This window comes from Phocoena phocoena, chromosome 6, assembly GCF_963924675.1.
Source record: "Phocoena phocoena chromosome 6, mPhoPho1.1, whole genome shotgun sequence".
Lineage (NCBI taxonomy): Eukaryota > Metazoa > Chordata > Mammalia > Artiodactyla > Phocoenidae > Phocoena > Phocoena phocoena.
Window position 1 is genome coordinate 72,143,381 of NC_089224.1, and position 24,559 is coordinate 72,167,939.

Below are 24,559 nucleotides of genomic sequence, written 5' to 3' on the forward strand. Positions count from 1 at the left end.
AATAACCTGGCAGCAGTGTTTGGTGATCATCAAATGAATAAAACAGGCAAATGGTGTAAACATCCTTCAGGCACTTGAGAAATTAAGGGCCCTCAAGTCACCGGAAAATGGCTGGATGAAAGGGAATGTAAATGTGAGGATGGGTCACCAGGCTTGACTTCAGGTGCGCTAGCCTAACCTAGTAAAAGATCCTCCTATTCGCTGTCAGTATATTTATGGAGAGAGCATGGCCCAGGAGTCGGGGACAACAACGCAGGTTCTGAATGCTGGCTCTGACGTTTACTGGCTATGTGACCTTAGGTGAACTGTTTAACCTCTGGGGGTAACATAATACCCATTCATAGATTTGACGTGAGCATTAATATAGTTAATATTTATAATGCACCTAGCACAGATCCTGGCACACAGTAAGCACTGTGAAAAGTGTTCATTAAATAAAAGTAATTACTGACCGAACACTCTTGAAAGCCTGTGCCTTAAAAACTCCAATTTTGTTTAGAATGTATATGCCTAGTTCAGAATGCTCACACAACAAACAAGGAAACCATGCAGCTTTTCAAACATTCATTTCGTACTTTGGGACGCTAATGTATTCTCTCTTTATAGTCAGTTATCTATATCTGCATGTTTATAAAATATAGCTATTCAGAGGCACTTGGTGTTTTCAATGTTTAATGTTGTTTTTAAAACAGTGTCTGAACATACATCTTTCATATGAAAATCAAGGTGGACTTAAAATTCAACTTACATTAAAATTCTCTCCTTTGAGTTTAAGACCTAAAAGCAGGGTTGTGGCTGTTAATCTGGTTCTTTCAGCATAACTGTGTCGACTAAATAAAAAGAACTGTGTCGGCAAGTGGCAGCTTTAATTACCAGTTTGCTCAGCCACCGCCACTTCGCTTGACAGTTTTACTATTTATAATAAGAAAAGGTTCAGATGTGGTGTGACACAGCTCTCCAGGGCAACAGGGAAGTACAGGGGGAGGAGAGGGAGGGGCGAGCAGGGTCCTGCCACAGCTGTCTTCTCTGGGATTTTAAGTTAATGCTTGATTTTTACACTTGAAGATCTATTAGCAGAAGAAGGACTGGGAGAGCTGGGGTCAGCTGGAAAGGATGGAGTAGCTGGGGAAGAGTGACTGAGATGGCAGAAAAGAATATGAATTCAAGACCTTTCACCTCCTATTTGTGTATTTCAGCCTACAGGGTCAAATATCCTGATAACTATAAAAATCCAAGAACATGATAAAAATGCAATGTAAAATCTCTACTTAAACATGATCATCTGTAATACAAGTAGTTTAGCCACTTCCTGTTTTCTTAGCTTGAGGAAATAAAGCTTTACACTCTGTGAAGGCAGGGTCTGAATCTATGCTGGTTGTGGTTATAGCCCTGGTTGCTGAATGACTATTGGTTGACTTAAGTAATTTGATGATGAAAGTAATTTGAGGATGACTCTCCTAATTTCATAACTGTGTTCTTCTATGAAAGAAACTGCTGAAATCAGTATAGCTCTAAATAAGTCAGGGCATCATTCAATTGTGGTATTTCTTTTTTAATCATTCTCAAAGTATATCAAAGCAGTAGCTGTAGCCAGGATTCTCTTACTTTCAAATTCAAATACTACAAAGTCAGCGAATGCCACCCTGTAAAACTGAAACTACATGATGCCATTTTTTAAAGCAAGTGCTTTGTATATGTATATATTTCCTAAACGCAATTTCATTGAGCAAGAGAAAGAACTAAAATAAGACTGGTAATCATATCAGGAGTGCCAGTGTTTGATCCAGCAGCTTTTAATTTTCTCCCGTTTTTTTTTTTTTTTTGCAGTACACAGGCCTCTCACTGTTGTGGCCTCTCCCGCTGCAGAGCGCAGGCTCAGCGGCCATGGCTCACGAGACCAGCCGCTCCGCGGCATGTGGGACCTTCCCGGACTGGGACACGAACCCGTGTCCCCTGCATCGGCAGGCGGACTCTCAACCACTGCGCCACCAGGGAGGCCCCAATTTTCTTCCTTTTTATTTTTCCCCCAGCACACCCTGTCCCATCCCTCCTTCCTTCCTGCTTTATTGGGGATATAGCACTAAACATAAGAAAGTCCCTGACCTTGTGGAGCAGACATTCTAGTGGGAAGAGAAAGAAAATAGAGATGCAAGCAAATAGTTAAATGATATGATTTCAATTAGTGTGACACATGGAAAATAAAGTGAATACTGGGATAGAGAGTGACTAGGTGGTGGTGTGGGGAATGCCTTTGATTACAGAGGTCAGGGAAGGCCTCTGAGAAGATGACATCTGATTAAGATCTGAATAAAGAGAAGGAGCCACCCAGGTAGGATCTGTGGGCAAGAACATTCCAGACAGTGGGAGCTTGTACAGAGAAACTGGTAAGCTCTAATTTTTCCACCTCTAATTTTATCTTCCAGATTAAATTCTCTTTCTCTGCAAACCCAGTCCCAATTTTCTTATAACACAGCATGTAACATGGCCCTACATGTAATACTTATAACACAGCATGTAACATGGCCCTACAACCCCAGCCAAGCACAAGGCCTGCCATAAAGTAGGGGTTTAACAAAGGAGTGATGGCTATGTATGACCTCTGTGAGCCATACCTGTTCTGTCAAGCTCTAAACCGTCCATCATGTCCACCTATGACCTGAGATACAAACAGAAGCTTCTAGAAATCACAGAAAGGAGCCACCAGCAACACAACGAGAGGTTTGTTCCTAAAGCCACTTAGATGACATTAGATAAGATTAGATAATCTTTCACTTTTCACTTAACTTTGGCCTTGCCAACTTGGCAACTTACCATGCCCAGTGTACTCAAAAGAGTCTGCTTCATCAGGGGTATCGAGTTCATCCACATTGATATCAATTTCATCTGGACTGTCCAAGTTATCATCAGAGAGAACAGACCCTTCACTTTGATCCAGAGACAGATTGATATTTGGGGCTGTGAGTTTGATTCTCTGAGGATGACTGCCATTAAGATCCAGAGAATTAGGAGGTTCTAAAGAGATCAAGAGCAACATTATTAGACCATACACATGGCTGCCAACAGTGGGTGTGAGCCCCAGTGAAAAACAATTTTAAGGCCCTTTCAGCAAAGGCACACCTGCTAAAAGTCCTCGTGTGGGATTTAGACCCCACTCTTGGCCAGCAGGCCTCAGTACTGGCTCACCCTGGCTACATCAGCCCTGGCCATGCAGAAATAGGAAGTGGGAGCAGAGATCTAGTTTTTAGAACTGCCCTGTTCAGGTCTGAGAACTTGACATTGATATACTACTGAATCAAAGTTTTTATGATGCATATTACTTAAGAAAAACAGTTAAGCTTTACACATAACTTATAGTGATTCATGTAGACTTTATTCCTCTGAAACGGAGGATACAAACTTTATCTGTAATGTTTACAGACACTCCCCAAATACGTCTCTTTAGTTCCTGACAACTCTGTTGTGAACTTTCTTTGGCTGGTTTTCTTTTTTTTTTGTAATAAAACTGAGGTACCCTCCCAGATTACATTCCTTGATCAAGCACTCGTTACTTCTTATGCCAATACTGCTTGATGTTGGTTCCTGTACCGTAGTGATAGTCTCCTCGTGTAAGGCTCATGGAATTAGCTCCCACTCTTTCACTGTTAATATGCATCTTGCTGTTCAAGAGCCTTTCACTTAACAGAAGCAGAGCTGGAGAAGTCATTTTTAACCAAGTTGATCCCAACTAAACAATGTTAGAGAGATACCTTAACAAAAAAATTTCAGGATTCCCTATCACAAAATGTTTTGAAGGCCATCTGGTATACCCACCAATTCTGGAATTCTAACTCTAGTCTTGTCTCTTGTCCTAAGGAAGTTCACACTGTTTCTTTGTCATTAAGATTTTTTTTTTTCTGTATAGACAACACCTAAACTGTGTTCCATGTAATGTTTTTACGTATTACTTGAAAAAATGTTTCTATTGATCCGTCAGTTTGTAAAACATTGGGTTTCCATATTACAGGGATTCTCAGAGCTGTGCTGCCCAAAAGAAATTTTTTGTGATGGTAGAAATGTTACGTATATAACATTTTTGGGGGTTTTTTGGCCACGCCACGTGGCTTGTGGGATCTTAGTTCCCCGACCAGGGATCGAACCTGGGCCCCCTGCAGCGGAAGTGCAGATTTCTAACCACTGGACTGCCAGGGAATTCCCACAATTCACTTTTTTTAATAAAAAGTGAATTGTGGACCTTGAAGAGTGGAGCAGACGTATGGTGGCTACCGTGCTTATTTGGCCATAGAACACTTAAGAATAGTTATGTCACATGATTAGTACTTTGAAGAATGCACTTTAAATACTCGGACAGAAATAAAAAATTGACTCCTTTCTCAATTCTAGGCTTGACTGATAATGTCAGGGTTCAGGATCTTGGTATGATCCTGTAGCTGGTACAGTGCAAAGGAGTGAACCTAGTACAGAGTGAGAGTCATATAGGTTGCAACTGAAATTTTTAAATTCCTTTTTGTATATGCCTTGGGTTGTAAAGCGTAGTTTGGGGTTTTTTGTTTGTTTTTCTTTTTTAATAATCAGGATACTGAGCATCCTTAATATTAAATCACTAATTTTAAATATTCTCACACTTAAGTATAAATTAGGTGAACTTAGATGTTAGAATTTGGTATTATGATAAACAGCAGCCAGTTATCACAGGAACTGAAAACACTGGCAGATCCAGGCATGGCCCAGGAAATAAAGGGTGGCCCACACTAGGTGATGATTCAAGTCAACTCTGAAATTAACCACATCAAGCCTAACACCTTCCTCACACAGATTTTTTTCCTCTCTTCACTTTTATCACTGATATCACAAGTTGGATGCACAGGAAATGGTTCTCTCACTGAATAATGAACACGTTTGGATATAGAACACTGCTGAAGAAAATGAATGAACGCTTTCTCACCAGGCCTCATGTCTGTAGCACTGGGACTCAGCATTCCCTCCTCAAAGGGGATGTCCATTCCCACATCCTCTAACAGTAATCTGAAAAAACAAACACACAAACACAAAGCAAAGAGTGTAAAAAAATGTGTGGGATTTAATTTTCTTTGAAAAGGAAACCCAGAGATTCCAGGATGGCATTTTCAATAAACCAACCAAGTATGTGTACTGAATCCATTGTAAGTGGCCCTAAATTAGAATACAGACTTTCTGCAGTTACTGTGAATGAGAACCATGGACTCGGATTTTATTCTGTGTACAGAGCGAGTCACTTCTTCTGCCAGTTCTCATAAGTAAACACACCTCAAGAAATTCAGAAACAGGAGAAGCAAATAACTAATAAAATATACTTAAGGGGACATTTAATTTTTTTTTTCAACAAGGGATACAATATATATGCTTTGGAGTAAGTACAGACCTGACTTTGTATATATCTCTTCCTGTAAATTTGAGCATATTACCTAAACTGCTGTGGGCAGAGGAAAGGATACTCTGTCGATCTCTGTTTCTAAAACAGGGATATACCACCTACCTCACTGAGTTGTTGAAAGATTAAGCAATGAATGTTAAGTGCCTAACATTCCTGAGAAAGTGCCAACTGATGTTATTTTCCTTCCTTCTTTGAATATTTAAAGATTCATTGTGAATTATAAGTTGGTGAAGATGGTTCTGGTCATGAGTTACCATCTCTTCTCTCTAATCAGTGTTGAACCCGGGACTGTTGAACCCAGGACTTACCCACTTGGTAAGACTAGTGGAAGGGAACAGACAAATACTGGAGGAAACTGTGGCAAATCTATATGCTCTTGTAGGAAGCTGATCACTGTTCACAGTAAATTGCCCTTGACTTATTTTTATCTCCTGACCCTCGTCCAGTGCATCCCCATTTATCACGATAATATATATATATATATATATATATATATATATTTAACATCTTTATTGGAGTATAATTGCTTTACAATGGTGTGTTAGTTTCTGCTGTATAACAAAGTGAATCAGCTATACATATACATATACCCCCATATCCCCTCCCTCTTGCGTCTCCCTCCCACCCTCCCTACGATAATATATTTTTCTTCGTGGTGGCTTCCATGTAATTTCACTCATCTAGGGTGAATACCTCTGATGTAGACACCAATCTAAATTTAACCATGATAAACCTTTGTGTTAAAGTTCTAAATTTAATCCCTCCCTCCCTCTCTTACTGCGGCTCCTCTCCACCTCAGTCTGGGTCTACCAAACATTTGGAGTTTGCTTACCTGGATGATCAGTTTCTTCAGGATTCAAGTTAAACCCCTTATTGTTAACAAAGTCTATGACATAAACAAAGTCCTGTGTCTGTAGTGATAACTGTACTTGCTTCATTTATTCAGTAAATATGTATCGAGTGTCTACTCTGTGCTAAGGATGTAGAAGAATGAAGCAGACCAGCCTCACACTTGTGGTGAAGATGCGATGATGGAGTTGAAATAATGAGGGGCTTCCCTGGTGGCGCAGTGGTTGAGAGTCCGCCTGCCGATGCAGGGGACGCGGGTTTGTGCCCCGGCCCGGGAAGATCCCACATGCCGCGGAGCGGCTGGGCCCGTGAGCCATGGCTGCTGAGCCTGCGTGTCCAGAGCCTGTGCTCCGCAACGGGAGAGGCCACAGCAGTGAGAGGCCCGCGTACAGCAAAAATAAATAAAATAATAATCATAATAATAATGAGGACTGTCGTCAGCAATTCAGCGCTGCTCCCCTGAGAGAAGTAAATGCCTGTGTCCTTACCCGTCAACCCCACAGACCCCTTCAAAAACACAACCCCAGGGAGTTGCTTTCCCCGTACACTTGTTGTGGCTTCTGCCCTATATGTTCTCTGAAATGAGTCCTGCACCCTAGTTGAAAAACAGTGAGCAAGGGGTCAGCGTGTGGGGTCAAAGGCAATAAACGTATTGGCAGGAACAAGATAACCCTTGCCAGAGACGCACCGCATGGGATGCAGCAAACCAGACTGTCCAGCAATGGAGGTGGGGTGGTAGGCAAAGAGAAGGCCTGCTCTAGGCCCCAGTTTGAAAGTCCTGGGACCCAGAGGGATAGCTGTCTAGGTTTCCCATGCTGTTGCAGTTTTTCAGATCTCCTTACAATGACCCCTTGTCATCTGAAGTAGTCTGTGTGCGTTCTCTTTGACATCAACCCTGTAGTACCTGTAAAGTAGCAAAATGCTGCTGTTGAGAGTGGCTAGATTCAAGTCTTAGCTCTACCCCTTACTGTGTGTCATATGGCAAGTTACTCAATCTTTCTGTGCCTCCATTTCCTCTCCAATAAAAAAGAGAGACTGTGCAATGCCTGAAAAGAACACTGAAAGAAACGAATGTTATCTACTTCATTGTAGTTCTTTTTGCTATTATAATTGCCTTCTCCATTAGCCTTGAAGCTTCATGAGGACAGAAACCATGTCTGTCTTCTTTACTATTACATCTCCAGCACCTGGTAGAAATAAATACCCGATAAATATGTGTTGGATTGAATTACTGAACTTGAAATCCCCTAAATGCACATGTACATTCTTTTCTCTAGTTGCCTATGAGTCAACCTTAAAAAAAAAAAAAAAATGACATCATACCTACTTGCTTCAGAGAGCACATAAGTGTGCTGGCCTTAGCGCCAAAATAAATATGAAGGGTTTAAAAACAGACAGATAGTATCTGTCTTAAAATTTTGTAGGTTTTGTTGATGTTTGTGAGTTATAGGCAACATCATGGAATAACTGAAAGGGTCCTAGATATGAGGTTATAGTCCTGGGTTACAGTTCTACGGTTAGTACTGACAAGCTTATTAACTCTGAGAAAATTAGCTGACCGTCTTTGTGATTTTAAATGAAGATAATGAATACGGAATATTACAGTGACTGTGGAGAATAAACAATAACTAGAATACATGAGAAAATACTCTGGAAATTATAAAGCATTCACTAAGCGTAAGGTATTGTGTTCCCTCATTTTAAACATAATAGCAGGATCAGTGATTTAACTGAAGTCTGTGTCATGGTTGGACAAAACCTATATTAAGGTTATTAAAGTTGGGGTATCAGCCTAGGTAAGGGAAAATGTCAGTGCTGCACAAATGTCCATAGAGCCTGTTAGTGCCCTGGACTCACTGAAGTTAGTAAACAGAGCCTTTGTCTCTCAGCGCCCCTTTACGGCACAGAGACGCAGTTAAGAAAGTGCTAGAAAACCAGAGGCGGCATACCTGAGGGAAAAGAGAAGCTGAAGCTGTGACCAGGCAGTGATCGGAAGAGAGGGACTCACAAACCCACAGATATTACAGAAGGCCGTGGGGAGTTTTTAGGAAATCCCTGGGACAGAGAAGGAACGCTGCACCAGAACAGCCCAGAGGCAAACCTGGCAGAAACCCAAGTTGTGCCCACTGTAAATACTTCAACCACATTCATACATCAGGTCTATAAATATTTGTAGAAATGAAGTGGCCAGAGTAGTTGGCGATGGAACAGCATGGAGTTTTACCAATGGGAATGGAAGCCTCTTGGGATCTGTTAGGTAACAAATCAGTCCATAGTGAAGGTTAAGTATTTTACCTTACCCAACCGTAGTCACTACCTAATCAGGGGTTTTCTCTGTACGGAAGGGAGCTACCCAACAGGCTGGGGGTGTTATAAACTGAGTCTGACTCTACTATTGCTGCCCTCCCCAGCAGATGCTCGGCTCCACGTCGCCATCTAGAGGACGGATCCAGAACTGTTTGCTGGGCGGTTTTATAAACATTATCGCTCTTCACTAAATAGTTCTGGCTCTCCGCCTTTTGTCCTCCTCTGAAATTAGGGTGGCCATGTGACTTGCTTTGATCAATGAAACGAGGGCGGAAGTGACAGGTGTCACTTCCGGGCAGAAGAATTAGGACCAAGTGTAGGTGCCACGTGCTGTTCCCCACCTTGGTGGCTATGGAAGAGCTCAGAACGGGCTGGGAGGAGAAGAGCCCCTACTAGATAAAGATCGTTGGATGTGTGAGCGAGAAAGAAATCTTTCTGTTTTACCCTGAGATATTGGGTTTCTTTGTTACCACGTGCTAATCCAGCCCATTCTGAGTAGTATAGCTGATCTTTATGGTTTGTTTTGAAGGGAATATCTGACTGGCACTATGCCCTGACTTGGATGACCCAAATCAGGGCATTTTCCACATTCTCAACCCAGGCTCAGGGTGGATAAACATCTTCTTGTCTAGGTTTGCTTTAGCCTATAGGAACATTTTTTTAAATGAGGACAAAGCTCAGAAGACCATCAACTGCTTTTCAAGCATTCTATAAACTTGAATATGAATATAGCACCTTTATGGGTTTCTCATAGCCACCTAGCCCTTGTCAATTTACTTAATATTTTTCTTTAAATTGACTTAAGTAAGTTTGTTTTGAAAGGAAGGTTTGTTATCACTGTATATAAGGAAACTTAGAGTCATTCACCTAAAATAGTCACATAAATTAAATATAATCAAAATAAAACAATGCTATTAAATTCAAGCTAGAAACCCCTGGGCTCTCCCTCTGAGACTTTTCTTTATTTGCTTAAAAAAAAAAAAAAAAAGAGGGATCAGAAAGTGTCTGGCAAGGTGTAATGTCATTTATCATTATAAATCCAGAGAAATGCTATATGAGACAGAACGCCCTAAAAGTAATTAATATATTTCCAAACTTGAAAGATACTGGGGGAAATCCCCAGGTGCTGGAAATGAAGAGTTATTCTAGAAAGCTGATGAAAGGTAGCCTGCAGGATTTTGGACTGGACATAGGCCTTTGGGCCCCACAGGAGAAGTGACCTCCAGGTGCTGGAAGAAACGCCTAGACCCTGAACTTCTAAATAAGGCCGTGGCCCTTAAAAAGCGGCCCTCTTAATGAAAGAGGGATAAGAATGAACTCTATCCTCTGGCCTTGGAAAGCACAGTCTGCCTGGAATCTTGGGTGGAAAACTAAAAGCAACCTATGAGAATTAGAGACACTGCTTGTATGCCAAGTATGTCTTGATTTATATTACCTGAATGATGTAGGAAACGCAAGTCAAAAGATTAAAATTAAAATTCACCTGGACCATTGAAGGCCTCGAGTCCTAGGGTTCCAAAAGAACCAAATACGAAACCACTTAATCATGCTACTTTTACTATCTAGGATTCACTGGAAATCCACTTAGGAGAAAGAAAAAACCCTCTGAAAGGTGAACCCACACCAACACCCTCACCCACACCCACCAAACTACTAACTAAACTACGGAAAAACACTATGGGGGATTGCCAGCAGATGCTGTAAACAGAAGAACTAGCAATAAATCTTTTAAAAAAACACAAAAAGCAATATGAAAGAGACTATAATAATTAAAGAACAATTTTTAAATCTTCGTGGTGTTGAAGCACTGAGATTTGGGGTTGTTTGTCACAGCAGGCAGTGTCATTTACCCTGAGTAGCCATGCTGGTTAGAAAAGGGAACATCTAGGGCTTCCCTGGTGGCGCAGTGGTTGAGGGTCCGCCTGGCGATGCAGGGGACACGGGTTCGTGCCCCGGTCCGGGAAGATCCCACATGCCGTGGAGCGGCTGGGCCTGTGAGCCATGGCCGCTGAGCCTGCGCGTCCAGAGCCTGTGCTCCGCAACGGGAGAGGCCACAACAGTGAGAGGCCCACGTACCGCAAAAAATAAAGGGAACATCTAAAAATAATAATGCAGAAGTGTTGATGATAAAGTGATATAAAAAGAAATATCAGAAAAACAATAGCCACAGGAAAGCAATTGTCACAATATTAGTAGCAAACAAAATAGACTTCAGGCAGAAAAGCATTATTAAGGCTTAAGAAAGTTATTACTTTATGATAAAAGGAGGAATTTCTCAGAAGATATATTGATCCAGAGCCAATATGCTTTTAACAACATAGGCCAAAAAATCGAATATAAATTATAAGGAGAAATGAACTTCATGGGGGGAAATTTGAATGTCTCAAGAATTTAGGAATCAATCTGAAAAAATGCATAAAGATACAGAAGATCTGAACAAAGTACTAACATAGCCTGGTCTAATGGACAGAGCCGCACTCAAGAAAAATACACAATTTTTTCAAACTCATGAAAACTATATAGAATGTCTTGTAAAATACCAAAAGTCAACATTGCATGTACCTTATTTTCTGACTTCAGGGCCATATATAAGAAATCAATCATAAAAAGACTAGAAATTTAAAAACACATCTGTAAGTAAATGAACAATAAAGCCCTACGTGTCAAAACTTGTGAAAGCAGCTAAAGAAATTCCTAGAGGAAAATAAATAGCCTTGAACTCAGATATTAGAAAAGAAAATGGATGAATTATCTAAGGGCTCAACTCAATCAGGAAGTCAGAAAAAGAACCATGCTCCTGGGTGATTCAGTGCTATTTATACTGAATCTGGGCACCCCTCTAATCACAAATACCACCAAGTGGGGAACAGTGACGTAAACAGAATCTTCCAATTTGAGAATGGATCCCATGTATATTAGTAGATTTGGTGTTTCTGGTACTTCTGCTTCTTAATAAAGAAATTAGCACGCAGTAGCACGGCGCTCCTGACACCAGAGTAAAAGATCAACCGAAAAAGGAAAATTTTGGGACCTGGTTATATGCACCCTCTTGAGTTTAGACCAGGTACAAAGGTAAGCCCATTCTACATTGTATATCCTTCCAGCATTTATGAATCTGGAGGGATTTAACTGTTGTAGGATTAGCTTTGTCCGAGATCAGTTTCTTTTTAATAGCGAATGAGCAGTGAACCGAGACTTAGCGCACACACAGCACTGCTAGATTCTAATGTTTCCTGGCGGGCACGCACACCCAGCAGCAGGCAACAACCCTTTTAAGGAATAATCATTCTTATAAGACTGACCACTAAAAAATACAGCTCCGTAGAAATAGGGTAGCAGGTTAAGGATGTTAATTGTTCTTTAGAAAAATACCATATGGTTAAGCTGATAAATTTTGGGAAATGATTACATAAAGAGAAAGTTCCCTTGTGACAGATTTCATAAGTCACTTTCTCTAGGAGTGGAGATAAAATGAAAGAAAAAAAAAAGAAGAAACAAAACCTTTCATAAGGTGCTGGCCTGCTTTTGTTGAGTACATAAATTAGCCCTTTAAAGACCAATGGTTGGAGAGTTGCCATTTCAGGATCCTTGTCTGATAAAGTAGGGTGCACAATTTAAGATAAGGGTACATGCCACCCTGTGTGCCCCAGGGCTCTTATCACATTACTCAACTGGGAGGCAAGGCAGAGGCACTGGGGTTCACACTCAGGTTAATCAAGCTGATACCCAGGAAAGGATGGGAGCTTAGGTCCCACAACAGGAAGCTGGGTTTGAGCCCATGAAATGAGGCTCTTGTCAACAATTAGCTACCCCACTGGGCCTCACTCACCCTAGAAAAGATAAGTGTGGTGACTCCTATAAGTCAGCCAGCTGAGGCAGATAAGGAAGGGGGTGAGAATAGGGAAAGTAGATGACAAAAAACTAAAGGAACACAAGCACTGGGCACTCACCCAGTTACCACCTTCTCTAGGGATTTTGCCAAACCCCACAAACCACAGCCATCTGTTCTCACGTTCTCAGAGGAGAGAAACATTATACAGTCTCCTTACACAGGGCTGAATTCTCAAAATCTGCAGGTAGCAAAAATCACTTGCTGTCCAAATGACCCTTGAATTATAGCATATGTCGTTTTGTATAAAATCCTCTGTAATAAACCTCATGAGCCCTAAAGTTTGAGGAACACAGCAGGAATAGAAGGAAAGCCTAAATATCATTTAAAACATTTGCTTTTCAGATAATAATTAATTAAATCCTTGGCTGTGAACAGGGCTGCATGGAGAATTCTACCTCTTGCCTGCAGGGTATATATTATTCTCTTTTTCACATGTTTTCTGAAACCTTAAGACATATCAATATTTGTTACTGAGAAGATTCAATTAAATGGCATAATCTCACACTGGGAAGGGGCATATACTTGTTTCTGGAGCAAATCTACAGTTCATAACTTGGATGACTCACAGGCATTTCGAATTCAACACGTACAAAACTGAATTCAGCATCTTCCTTTGCACAGGTCTGCTACATCCTACATTCTCTGCGGCAGCTTTAAAAAAGTGTCCACAAATTCTTCCTTTCAAAAGTTGGAGCCTAACACCCCCCCCCCCTTTCCTTAAGTGTGGACTGAACTTGGTGACTTGCTTTTAAAGAACAGAATAAGGTAGACGTGACAGTGTGTGGCTTGTCAGACTAGGTCCTAAAAAGCACGTGGAAGTTCCTCTTTGCTCTCTCCTGGATCACTCACTCTGGGAGAAACCTGCTGCTGCCACGTCCTAAGGACGCTCAGGAAGCCCTATGGAGAGATCCAGGTGGTGAGGAACCAGGGCTTCCTGTAAAAATCCAGGAAGGAACTGAGGCCTCCTGCCAATAGCCATGTGGGTGGGTCACCTTGGAAGCAGATCTTCTAGCCCCCATGGAGCCTTCAGATGACTGATGTCTCAACAGCAACTTCATAAGAGACCCTGAGTCAGAATCACCTAGCTAATCTGCTCTTAAATTCCAGACACAGGAACTGTGAGAGAAAAAATGTTGTTTTAAGCTGCTAAGTTTCGAGATAATTTATTACACAGCAATGGTCAGCTAATACCTTCCCCATCCCGGTGAACGTCCCTACCAATCACCTGTGAGCTCGCAAACCCCAAATTGGCAATCGTTCTTAATCTCCTTCTTTTTCTAACACTCCTTCCCAATCCAGCTGACCATCCTGACCGTCCAGTCTTATACATTTGCAACCTCCTCTCCTCTTTATTTTCACTGCTAAGACCTTGGTTCAAGTTCATTTTTTCCTCGCAGAAACCTGTTTCTGAGTTTACTCCCCACCCCCTTCAAATTGCTCACTCAGTATCTAACCATCTCAATCTAACCTTCTTGTTTCAGTCCTTTCACGTCCCCACTGTCTCAAGGGAAGGGTCCTGGCTCCAGAGAATGGCTCACCGGGCTTCACGGTCTGGCCTCCCAGGCCGAACTCGAGCCTCCTCTCCCATCGCTCACTCCCCAGTTGGTTCTTGTCTTCTAGAACTCAGCTTAGACATCTCAGCCCCACCCCACACGGCTGGGTCAAGTCCAACAGTACCCTGAGCTCACATTAAATGGGTATTTTTCATGATTTACAACCATCTATTCCTAACTTCTCTGGCCCCACCCTCCCCATTCCTCCCCACTCTCATCCCCCCTCCACACATGCACACAGAGGTCCTTGAAGGCAGGCACTCCCAGTGCTTAGCAGAGGGCCTAGCATGTGGTGGAGGGGAATAACTAACTATTGAATAAACACCCTTATTTAGAGACGGGAGGATGCCCTACTTTTCTAGCAGAGTGTTCCTCATAAGGTCTCACCACATATTGGAACTTGACCACTCAAATTGTCTACCAACAAATTACGTTTGATAACAAGTTCAGCTTTCTTCAAAACATAATTTAGAAATGCGAGGTGACTCTTACAGAAGTCATATCACAAAGGAGTAATTGCTCTAAACATAATAAGATGAAGTTCACCCAGTGTAGAGTTTACAGTGCCCTCTTCCACAATGACAAAAGCACCTCTCAGATGCTATTAGGAATGACCCGGGGTGGGCCGGGGTGGGGGGTGGGGGTCCTCGGGGGGTAGGGGGGATGGGCATATTAAGTAAGGATGAGGTTCTTGCGAAATGAGGCGGAGGAGGAGTGGACGACCATTTGTCTTCAGAAATGAAAAGTCTTTAGGGTGAGAGTCAGCAGCTCCTGTAGGATGAGCAAGTGACCAGAGTCTCAGCACAGACTCCTGCAGCCCTGCCCACCCTCCACTTCAGCAGCTCAGCACCTCCTGGAATTTCTCTTTTGTGCTGATGAGTCTGTAGATACCTCCCTGCCTTACCATCCTGCCCGAGGGGATATGCTCACAAGGATTCCTCTCCCCAGCAGTGCAATGCAATGGCTGCACTGCCTTGGTTTTACTTCCCCTCAGTCGCTCAAGAGTGTGGACAGTCTGGCACCAGAAATACAAACAACGGGGGGCCTACAGAGCCACTCTTCCAACTGCTGCTCAAGCAGTTATATTTGTTGATCCCCAGGGCATGGCAGGGGAGTTAAGTCTTTGACTTCTCTAGAGCTGGGGTCGGCAAAGTTTTTCTGTAAAGGCCAGATACTAAATTTGTTACGTTTTGCAGGCCACACAGTCTCTATCATAACTACTCAACTTTGCTGTAGCACAAAAATAGCCGTAAGATATGTAAGTGAAGGGGCGTGGCTATGTTCCAATAAAACTGGGTAGAAAAATAGGTGGCCAACTAACTAGATTTGACCTGGAGGCCATAGTTTGCTGACCCCTGTTCTAGATGAAAACAACTTGAATACAATTTCATTTCTCAAAAGGGAACGCTCTTACACTGTTGGTGGGAATGTAAATTGATGCAGCCACTAGGGAGAACAGTATGGAAGTTCCTTAAAATACTAAAATTAACATTTCTCCAAAGAAGAAATACAGATGGCCAACAGGCACATGAAAAGATGCTCATCATCGCTAATTATTAGAGAAATGCACATCAAAACTACAGTGAGGTATCAACCCACACCAGTCAGAACGACCATCATTAAAAAGTCTACAAATACCAAATGCTGGAGAGGGTGTGGAGAAAAGGGCACTGTCCTACACTGTTGGTGGGAATGTAAGTTGGTGCAGCCACTGTGGAAAATGGTATGGAGGTTCCTCAGAAAACTAAAAATAGAATTACCATATGATCCAGCAATCCCACTCCTGGGCATGTATCTGGACAAAACTATAATTCAAAATGATACATGCACCCCTATAGTTCATAGCAGCACTATTCACAGTAGCCAAGACATGAAAATAACCTAAATGTCCATCAACAGAGGCATGGATAAAGAAGATGTGGTACATATATACAATGGAATACTACTCAGCCATAAAAAAGAACGATATATTGCCATTTGCAGCAACATAGATACAACTAGAGATTATCATACTAAGTAAGTCAGAAAGAGAGACAAATACCATGTGATATTTTTAATATGTGGAATCTAAATATGACACAAATGAACCTATGTATGAAACAGAAGCAGAATCACAGATATAGAGAAAAGACTTGTGGTTGCCAAGAGGGAGGGGTTTGGGGGAGGGATGGAGTGGGAGGCTGGGGTTAGCAGTGCTTTTATATATAGAATGGATATATAACAAGGGCCTACCTACTGTATAGCAAAGAGAACTATATTCAATATCTTATGATAAACCATAATGGAAAAGAATATATAAAAAAGATGTGTGTGTGTGTGTATATATGTATGTATGTATGTATAACTGAATCACTTTGCTGTACAGTAGTAATTAACACAACATTGTAAATCAACTATACTTCATTAAAAAAAAAACAACTAAAAATAGTTACCACTCCTGTGCATATATCCAGAAGAGACAAAAACTCTAATTTGAAAAGATACATGCAACCCAATGTTCACAGCAGCACTATTTACAATAGCCAAGACATGGAAACAACATAAATATCCAATGACAGATGAATGGATAAAGAAGATGTGGTATATATATATATATATACACACACACACACACACACACACACACAATGGAATATTAGCCATAAAAAAGAATGAAATAATGCCATTTGCAGCAACATGGATGGACCTAGAGATTAGCACACAGAGAAAAACAAATCCCATATGAGTGGAACCTAAAAAAATAATACAAATGAACTTATTTTCAAAACAGAAATAGACTCACAGACATAGAAAACAAACTTATGGTTACAAAAGGGGAAGTGGGGGAGGAATAAGTTAGGAATTAGGGAGTAACAGATACACACTACTATGTGTAAAATAGATAAACAACAAGGACCTACTGTATAGCTCAGGGAGCTATATTCAATACCTTGTAATAACCTATAATGGAAAAGAATCTGAAAAGGAATACATATATATATTCAGATATGTCTATATATATATGTATATGTCTGTGTGTGTGTGTATATCTGAATCACTTTGCTATACACCTGAAACTCACACAACATTGTAAATCAACTATACTTCAATTAAAAAAAAAAAAAAGACCTTGGGGGAAGTAGCTACCCCAATCTTTGAGAGCTTCTTGCCATTTCTCTCTTTGGGAGATAAGAGTGCTTTGCACCATTTTGCCCTCAGCTTCGAACCCTAGTTGTCTTTTTCACTGAATAAACTAAAGGAAACATAGTCTAATTTAATATTCCACTAAAGGAATTTTTCCACTCAAATAATTTATTATTTTTTTGAAAAAGTAAAAAGGATAATCTAAATGCTCAACAGGGGAGTGATTAAATATAACATGAAATGCATCACTGTGTATCAATGCAAAAAAATTCTAAATGTATTGACATGGGATGGCATCTAAGATATCCTTAATAAATCAAATTACAAGGTGGTATGTTTAGAATGATGTAATTTGTATAAAGTTATGCACATTTATACATATGTATAGGCACAGACAATATTTAGAAGGAATAGAAATTATTCATTTCTATTAATACTTTAATTAATTAATAGGGGCTATGTATAGGGAGCAGTTTCGGGAGAAAGGGATTTTTTTACTTCTTATTTATTTACTCTTCTGTGTTTTTTCAATTTTTAAAATACCAGCATGGGCAACAGTTTAAGATAAAGAGGTAATTTAAATATAATAATATTCTCTACGAGTTTCTAGAAATCCTCACTTGGACAATTTCCAGCTGACATTAGAAATAATTAAGTGCTTCGTTAGTAGTAATTTCAGTTGTTTATCAGCAGCAATAGTATGCTGTCACGTCCCACTGCCATAGTATCAGGGCTTTCAATGTCTTCCAAATTAAAGTAGGGAGGAGCAGGCATAGAAAGCTGAAATATTAGCATCACTGAAGAAAGGGAGGAGTTTAGCCTTTGATAAGCGGGCCTCGGCAGAGGGGCGGCTACCCCCTCGGGCCACATGTCTGTCATTTCCCTTCATCCTCACCAGTATCTCTGCAAGCCAGTGGGGATATTAAAATAAATAAGCCACAGCCACTACCTGACTGCTGATTCATTTATCTTTTGCAGTAGGCTGTTTTAAACACTTTTGCAGTCTGTATCTGCACTCTATCTTTTAATGGTTTCTCTTTTTCCAATCGTCTGTTCTTTTCACTTCGGTTCCTTTTACTGTCTCTTTATTTTCTTAGATTTGCTGCTTTCTGTTTTTCAGTTTTGAATTTTGTTTCCTAAAACAATATTTTTCTAGGTTCTGAAAATTTTACCATTTATGTTCTTTTTTCCTTAAAGAAAAACAACCTCCTTGATTCTATGTAGTATCTCTCTGTCTTTATACATTTGAAATAACATTGTGTGTTTTGGTTTTTTTCTTAAATAAATTTTTTTTTTTTTTTTTTGCGGTACGCGGGCCTCTCACTGTTGTGGCCTCTCCCGTTGCGGAGCACAGGCTCCGGACGCGCAGGCCCAGCGGCCATGGCTCACGGGCCCAGCCGCTCCGCGGCACGTGGGATCCTCCCGGACCAGGGCACGAACCCGCGTCCCCCGCATCGGCAGGCGGACTCCCAACCACTGCGCCACCAGGAAAGCTCCCAAATTTATTTTTTATTTTTGGCTGCTTTGGGTGTTCGTTGCTGCGCGCGGGCTTTCTCTAGTTGTGGTGAGCGGGCTTCTCATTGCGGTGGCTTCTGTTGTTGCAGAGCACAGGCTCTAGGTGCGTGGGCTACAGTAGTTGCAGCGCGTGGGCTCAGTAGTTGTGGCTTGTGGGCTCTAGAGCGCAGGCTCAGTAATTGTGGCACACAGGCTTAGTTGCTCCGCGGTATGTGGGATCTTCCCGGACCAGGGCTCGAACCCGTGTCCCCTGCATTGGCAGGAGGATTCTTAACCACTGCGCCACCAGGGAAGTCCCAACATTGTGTTTTTGATTGCATCCTTTTAAGGCATCATTTTCTGTTTGCTGTTTGCCAGATGAAGAAACTGGGGCAGAGAATAAAAACATTTTCATCTGGATGGGCCAACAGTTGGCTCCTAGAGGGTCAGCTGGTATCCTGTGCCCCACAGAATCCCTGGGGAGCTGAGAGCACTGCCTGGCAGCTGGCACCCAGTGAGCTTTTGTTGAATAAATACATGCTGGAAGCTCCAGAATTCTGTGCCTTCGGTAACATCACCCCATTTTTATTTTCTGTATTTCCTTCCTGGTGGCCCAGTTGCTCCTTGCTTTCCTCGAGCATAAAGTTCCTTTATCTTTTCATTCCCACACAGTCCCTGGCTGTGGTTGAAAATGGAGTCACCTCTCGGACCCCGGGGACCCCAGGAAGCGGGCAGATTTCTGGAATCTACTCCCGCTATCAGCTCCCCATGAGCTCAGGCCTGTGACTGACAGGGACAGACACAGAAATGGACACATGAGGAGGACTTGTGCCTGAGGGTTCCAAACCGTCCTGCTGGCAAAAGACACACAGAAGGGGTGCTTCCGGTCATTTGTTTAAGCCAGCGCTTCCCAAAGCCTCCCAGAGGAGAGGGTCTACAGGCCCTGAGGGAGGGCTCTGTACCCAGTGAGCTTGGGAAACACCGAATAGCCTGCCCTCCTTTTGGGACTTTATAACGCATGTGAACTCATCATAGACTCTGAGATGTTCTACAGAAGGTAAAAATGTTTGATTTTGTTTACCTTGTTTTTGACCAAGGTATCTTTTTTTCTTTTCCCTTCCTTCCCTCCTTCCTTCCTTTCTCTCGTAACATGTTAATGTTAAAGAACAAAATTGGGGAAGCACAGCTCAGAGATATAACCCAGTGAGATGTGTGGGCCTCTCTGTACATCTGCACATCTTGGCCTACATCTACCAAGAGTCTAACAGATGCAGCCTGAACTCCTATATGCTTTTTCTTCTTCCATAAAGGGTACAGGATAGCAACTAAAGTCTCAGACTCTGGAGTCAGATCACCTGCACTTGAATCCTACTCTGACCTTTTTAAATGTGTGACATTAGGTAAGATGCAGAATTCCCCTCTGTGTCTCAGTTTCCTCATCTATAAATGGGGAAACTATCAATACCTACTTCAGGGGCTGTTGCAAGGATTAAACGAGTTGATTTAAGTAAGGGTAAAGAATACTGCCTGGCACATTTTAGCTGATGCTACGGGAGGGTTAGATATTGCTGCTGTTATTTTTTCAGTAATTCTGCTAAAAATTAGAATAGAAAAGTGGTTTTCAAAGGCAGTACCTCAGGTCACAAGAGCATTTTTTTGCAGAAATAGAAAACTCCATCCTAAAACTCATATGAAAATTCAAGGGGTCCCAAATAGCCAAAACAATCTTGAAAAAGAAGAACAAATATGGATGTCTCACACTTCCTCACTTCAAAACTTATTACAAAGCTATAGTAATCAAAACAGAGTGGTACCACCATAAACACAGAAACAAAGACCAAGGGAATAGAATAGAGAACCCAGAAATAAACCTACACATATATGGTCAAATGACTGACAAGGATACCAAGACCATTCAGTGGGGCAAGGACAGTCTCTTCAACAAATGACACTGGGAAGGACTTCTCTGGTGGCACAGTGGTTAAGAATCCGCCTGCCAGTGCAGGGGACAAGGTTCGAGCCCTGGTCTGGGAAGATCCCACATGTTGCAGAGCAACTAAGCCCAGGCGCCACAGCTACTGAGCCTGTGCTCGAGAGCCCTCGAGCCATAACTACTGAGCCTGTGTGCCACAACTACTGAAGCCCATGTGCCTAGAGCCCGTGCTCTGCAACAAGAGAAGCCAGCGCAATGAGAAGCCCGTGCACCGCAACGAAGAGTAGCCCCCGCTTGCGGCAACTAGTGGAAGCTCACGCGCAGCAACGAAGGCCCAACACAGCCATAAATAAATAAATTAAATTAAAAAACAAAAACAAATGACACTGGGAAAACAGGATATCCACATGCAAAAGAATGAAGGTGGATCCTTACCTTACACCATATACAGAAATTAACTTGAAATGGACTAAAGACCTAAAAGTAAGACCTAAAATTATAAAACTCCTAGGAGAAAACATAGCGGGGAAAGCATCATGACATTGGATTTGGCGACGATTTCTTGGATGTGACACCAAAAGCACAGCCAACGAAAGCAAAACTAGATAAACAGGACTACATCAAACTGGAGGCAGAGTTGGCTGCATACTCAACTCCAGGGCAGCTCTAGAGTCCCTAATTCCCATTCCTGACCCTTGTTCTTATTTCCTCCCTCTTGCGATGGTTAGGGTGTAACAGATCTAGGTTAACTGATGTCTTGGCAATGGGAAAATTCTGAATCACACTTCAGGTTTCAGTGTTCTTTGGGGACTCTGGACTCCCTTAGATCCCCAATTCAAAACTGAAAAGAAGTTCCTTCATACCTCTATCCCCAACCTTATTCTTCTGCAAGGAGTTTCTCCTTAGACTTTCAGACCACAGACAACTAAGAAGAACCAATGCTCACAAATAGGGAGGCAAGGTGGGGTCAACAGGATCAACCCCCCTCTGCCTCTTATTAACCATGTAACTGCAGTAAAGTTAGCTGACCTCCCTAAGACTTAGTTTCTTCATCTGCAAAATGAGTATTATACGAGGAATAGCGTGAGATTTCAAAGATAATGAGTAAAGTGTTTGGCAAAAGTTCTACTATTTAATATTACTCTTACTATTATTAGAATATTTGGGGCTCAACAAGGCCTCCCATATTCACCGTGAATCTCCAAGGTGGTCGTGGAACCCCTGAAGTGACCCTTAGACTCAACATTTTCTTTTTCCTAGAAAGCCTGTTTATTGATTATTCTCTCCATGTATGTTTTAGTAAGTGGTGATACTCTCGATCAAGGAATCCATTATTAACCTAATTTTCTAATGGAGGAAGAGGTAAAAGATACTTATCACCTTCTATGGAATCTATCAACTTAAGACCAAAATCAACAGCAATAAATTTGGAAACAGTAAAATTTTTGGTTTGTATTTCATTGATGGTGCTGCTGTTTCAACCTTATAAAGTAAAGCTGGGGCTTCCCTGGTGGCGCAGTGGTTGAGAGTCCGCCTGCCGATGCAGGGGACGCGGGTTCGTGCCCCGGTGCGGGAATATCCCACATGCCATGGAGTGGCTGGGCCCGTGAGCCATGGCCGCTGAGCCTGCGCGTCCGGAGCATGTGCTCCGCAACGGTAGAGGCCACAACAGTGAGAGGCCCGCGTACTGAATAAAAAAAATAAATAAAAAAAAAATAAAGTAAAGCAGTCTGCTTTCCAAATTCCAAAAAGTAACATACTCCCCCCCCACCCCGACCTTACCATACTAACCAGTGCCCTTTGGTTTCTTTAGGACAAGGAAGGGTTAAAGGGTTGATTATGGATATACAGTTTTGAGTTGGGACCTTTCACACATTACGAATCACACTGAGTGGACATTTACTTTACAGAGCAGTTTAAAGATTACGCAGTAGCCAAATTAACTTGTTCCACCCACCCTACTGGAGGAGAAAAAACCCAACACCCATAAAACGACTTCACTTGAGGCATGTGCCTGTAGACTCAACACTAAAGAATGACAAATGAAGTGTGGGGCTGGTCCACAGGAATTCCCAGCACATTCTCTGTTAAGGGCTGGATTCCTGCCCCCGCCTCCCAAATTCATGTGTTGAAATCCTAACCTCCAGTACCTCAGAATGTGAGTGTACTTGGAGATAAGGTCTTTAAAGAGGTAATTAAGTTAAAATGAGGTCATTAGGGTGGGCCCTAACCTGATATGACAGGTGTCCTTATAGGAGGAGATTAGGACACAGGCATACACAGAAGGAAGACCAAGTGAAGCCAGGGGTGCAGACAGCCATCTATGAGCCAAGGAAAGAGGCCTCAGAAGAAGCCAATCCTGCCGACACCTTGATCTCAGAATTTGATCCTCCAGAATTGTGAAAAAAATGAATCTCTGTTATTTAAGCTACCCAGTCTGTGGTACTTTGTTATGGCAGCTCAAGCAAATGGATACAGTATCTGATCTCCTTCATCAGCACAGTTTCAAGGAGGAGAATCTCGGCTCTGGGAGGAGTATATCAGGCCTTCCGTTCTTCCTTTCTACTAGAAAGCCCTTCTACTGCTGCCTGACAGATCTAGCGGGAAGGAGAGAAGCCCAAATCAGGTCCCTCGCGGCTGAAAGAAGCCATCACCTTTATTTACACATGCCCCACTGTACAGTACGATCACATTCTATGAAGGCAATTTATGAGACTTGATTAATTTCGTACTCTCCTCAGGGATATAGTCAGTAATCATACAGCTATGCCAACTTCACAGGGAGAGCTGATTCTTTTAACTATTTCTTTTACATTGGTATGTCTTCATTGTATAAATGTAGACAGCTATTTAGGGAAAAAATGTGCTTATGCTTTTAAATAATTGTTGTTCACAGACTTATGGCATTATATGGGATTCCAAGACTCTGGTATATGACTCACATGTTCTAGTTACCAGGTCCCTGCTGGTAAATAAAAGTTAGTATTGGGAAATAAAATGAACAGCCTAAGACCAGCCACCTACGACCAAGCAAATTAGAAACAAGCCTTGAGTCTATAAACGGTTAAGTGAATGCAAATTTTGGTTAGAAGCTTCTCCTCGTAAATTCAGTCTCTTCAGTTATATCGAGAACATGACCTGTGATCGTCCCTGAACTTAGTCTAATCAACAAAGAAAACTTCCCCACAGCTAGCCCAGGAATGGGGCTTTACTCCATCCCAAGCTTGCTTTCTTTCAGTTATCAATACCTTTCCAGAGATCAATAATCTCTAGCTATCCTCTCATCTCCATCGTACCTGCCCTCCTAACCGATCTTGTGCGCAACTGCTCTCCTGAGATCACATTATGTTGGCTTTACTCCTGCTTTGTTTTAGAAAGAGCTATTTCTAGAACTTCCAACTTCATCAACCCTTTCCTGGGTGTTTCTGGGAGTTGGGCATAAAAAATCGTAATTGCTTAAGTGGCAACATTTTTATTCTCTTGCTTCACGGGCAATGGTAGCTTTATGAATGGGGTTTCCGTATTGGATTTGGACAACAGTAAATCCTGTTTTTGAGGGCACTATAGGAAGCCTATGTTCCTTTCTGAATTTTTGGATTGGAGGGACTTTGAAAGATCTCTGTCTCCAGGCAAAACTACCCCTAAACAATTCTGATTATCCCCCCTAGGGTTTCCAAACCAGTTTCCCATAAGCCTCGATAGATGTAGATTCTCTGGTACTCACTGTTTCCCAAGTTAGTATTCCTTCAGGTAGGAATTTAACAAACGGTTCAGTCCTAGAACCACGTGGAAAGTGTTAGTCTGGGGGAGGGTATATTACAAAGAGAATGGTTCAGACACACATTCTGCGTGTGTCTGAGAATTTAAAATCTAGGAGAATAAAGAGGAAAAGACATACAAGTTCACAAAAAACTGTGGGGTAAAACCCATGAGTGATAATCACGGAGTTTCAGAGATAGGAGTAGTTCCTCCACATGTGGGCAGAGTGGATAGACCTG

The 24,559-nt window shown here is 41.9% G+C and overlaps 1 protein-coding gene across 1 annotated transcript in view; it reads right to left on the bottom strand.

Moving 5' to 3' along the window:
* Positions 1 to 24,559, bottom strand: part of PRUNE2 (prune homolog 2 with BCH domain) — a 207,769-nt gene that overhangs the window by 36,999 nt on the left and 146,211 nt on the right. The window contains 2 exon segments of the mRNA XM_065879899.1: positions 2,812 to 3,012; positions 4,943 to 5,022. Coding sequence (XP_065735971.1) covers positions 2,812 to 3,012; positions 4,943 to 5,022 — 281 coding nt within the window.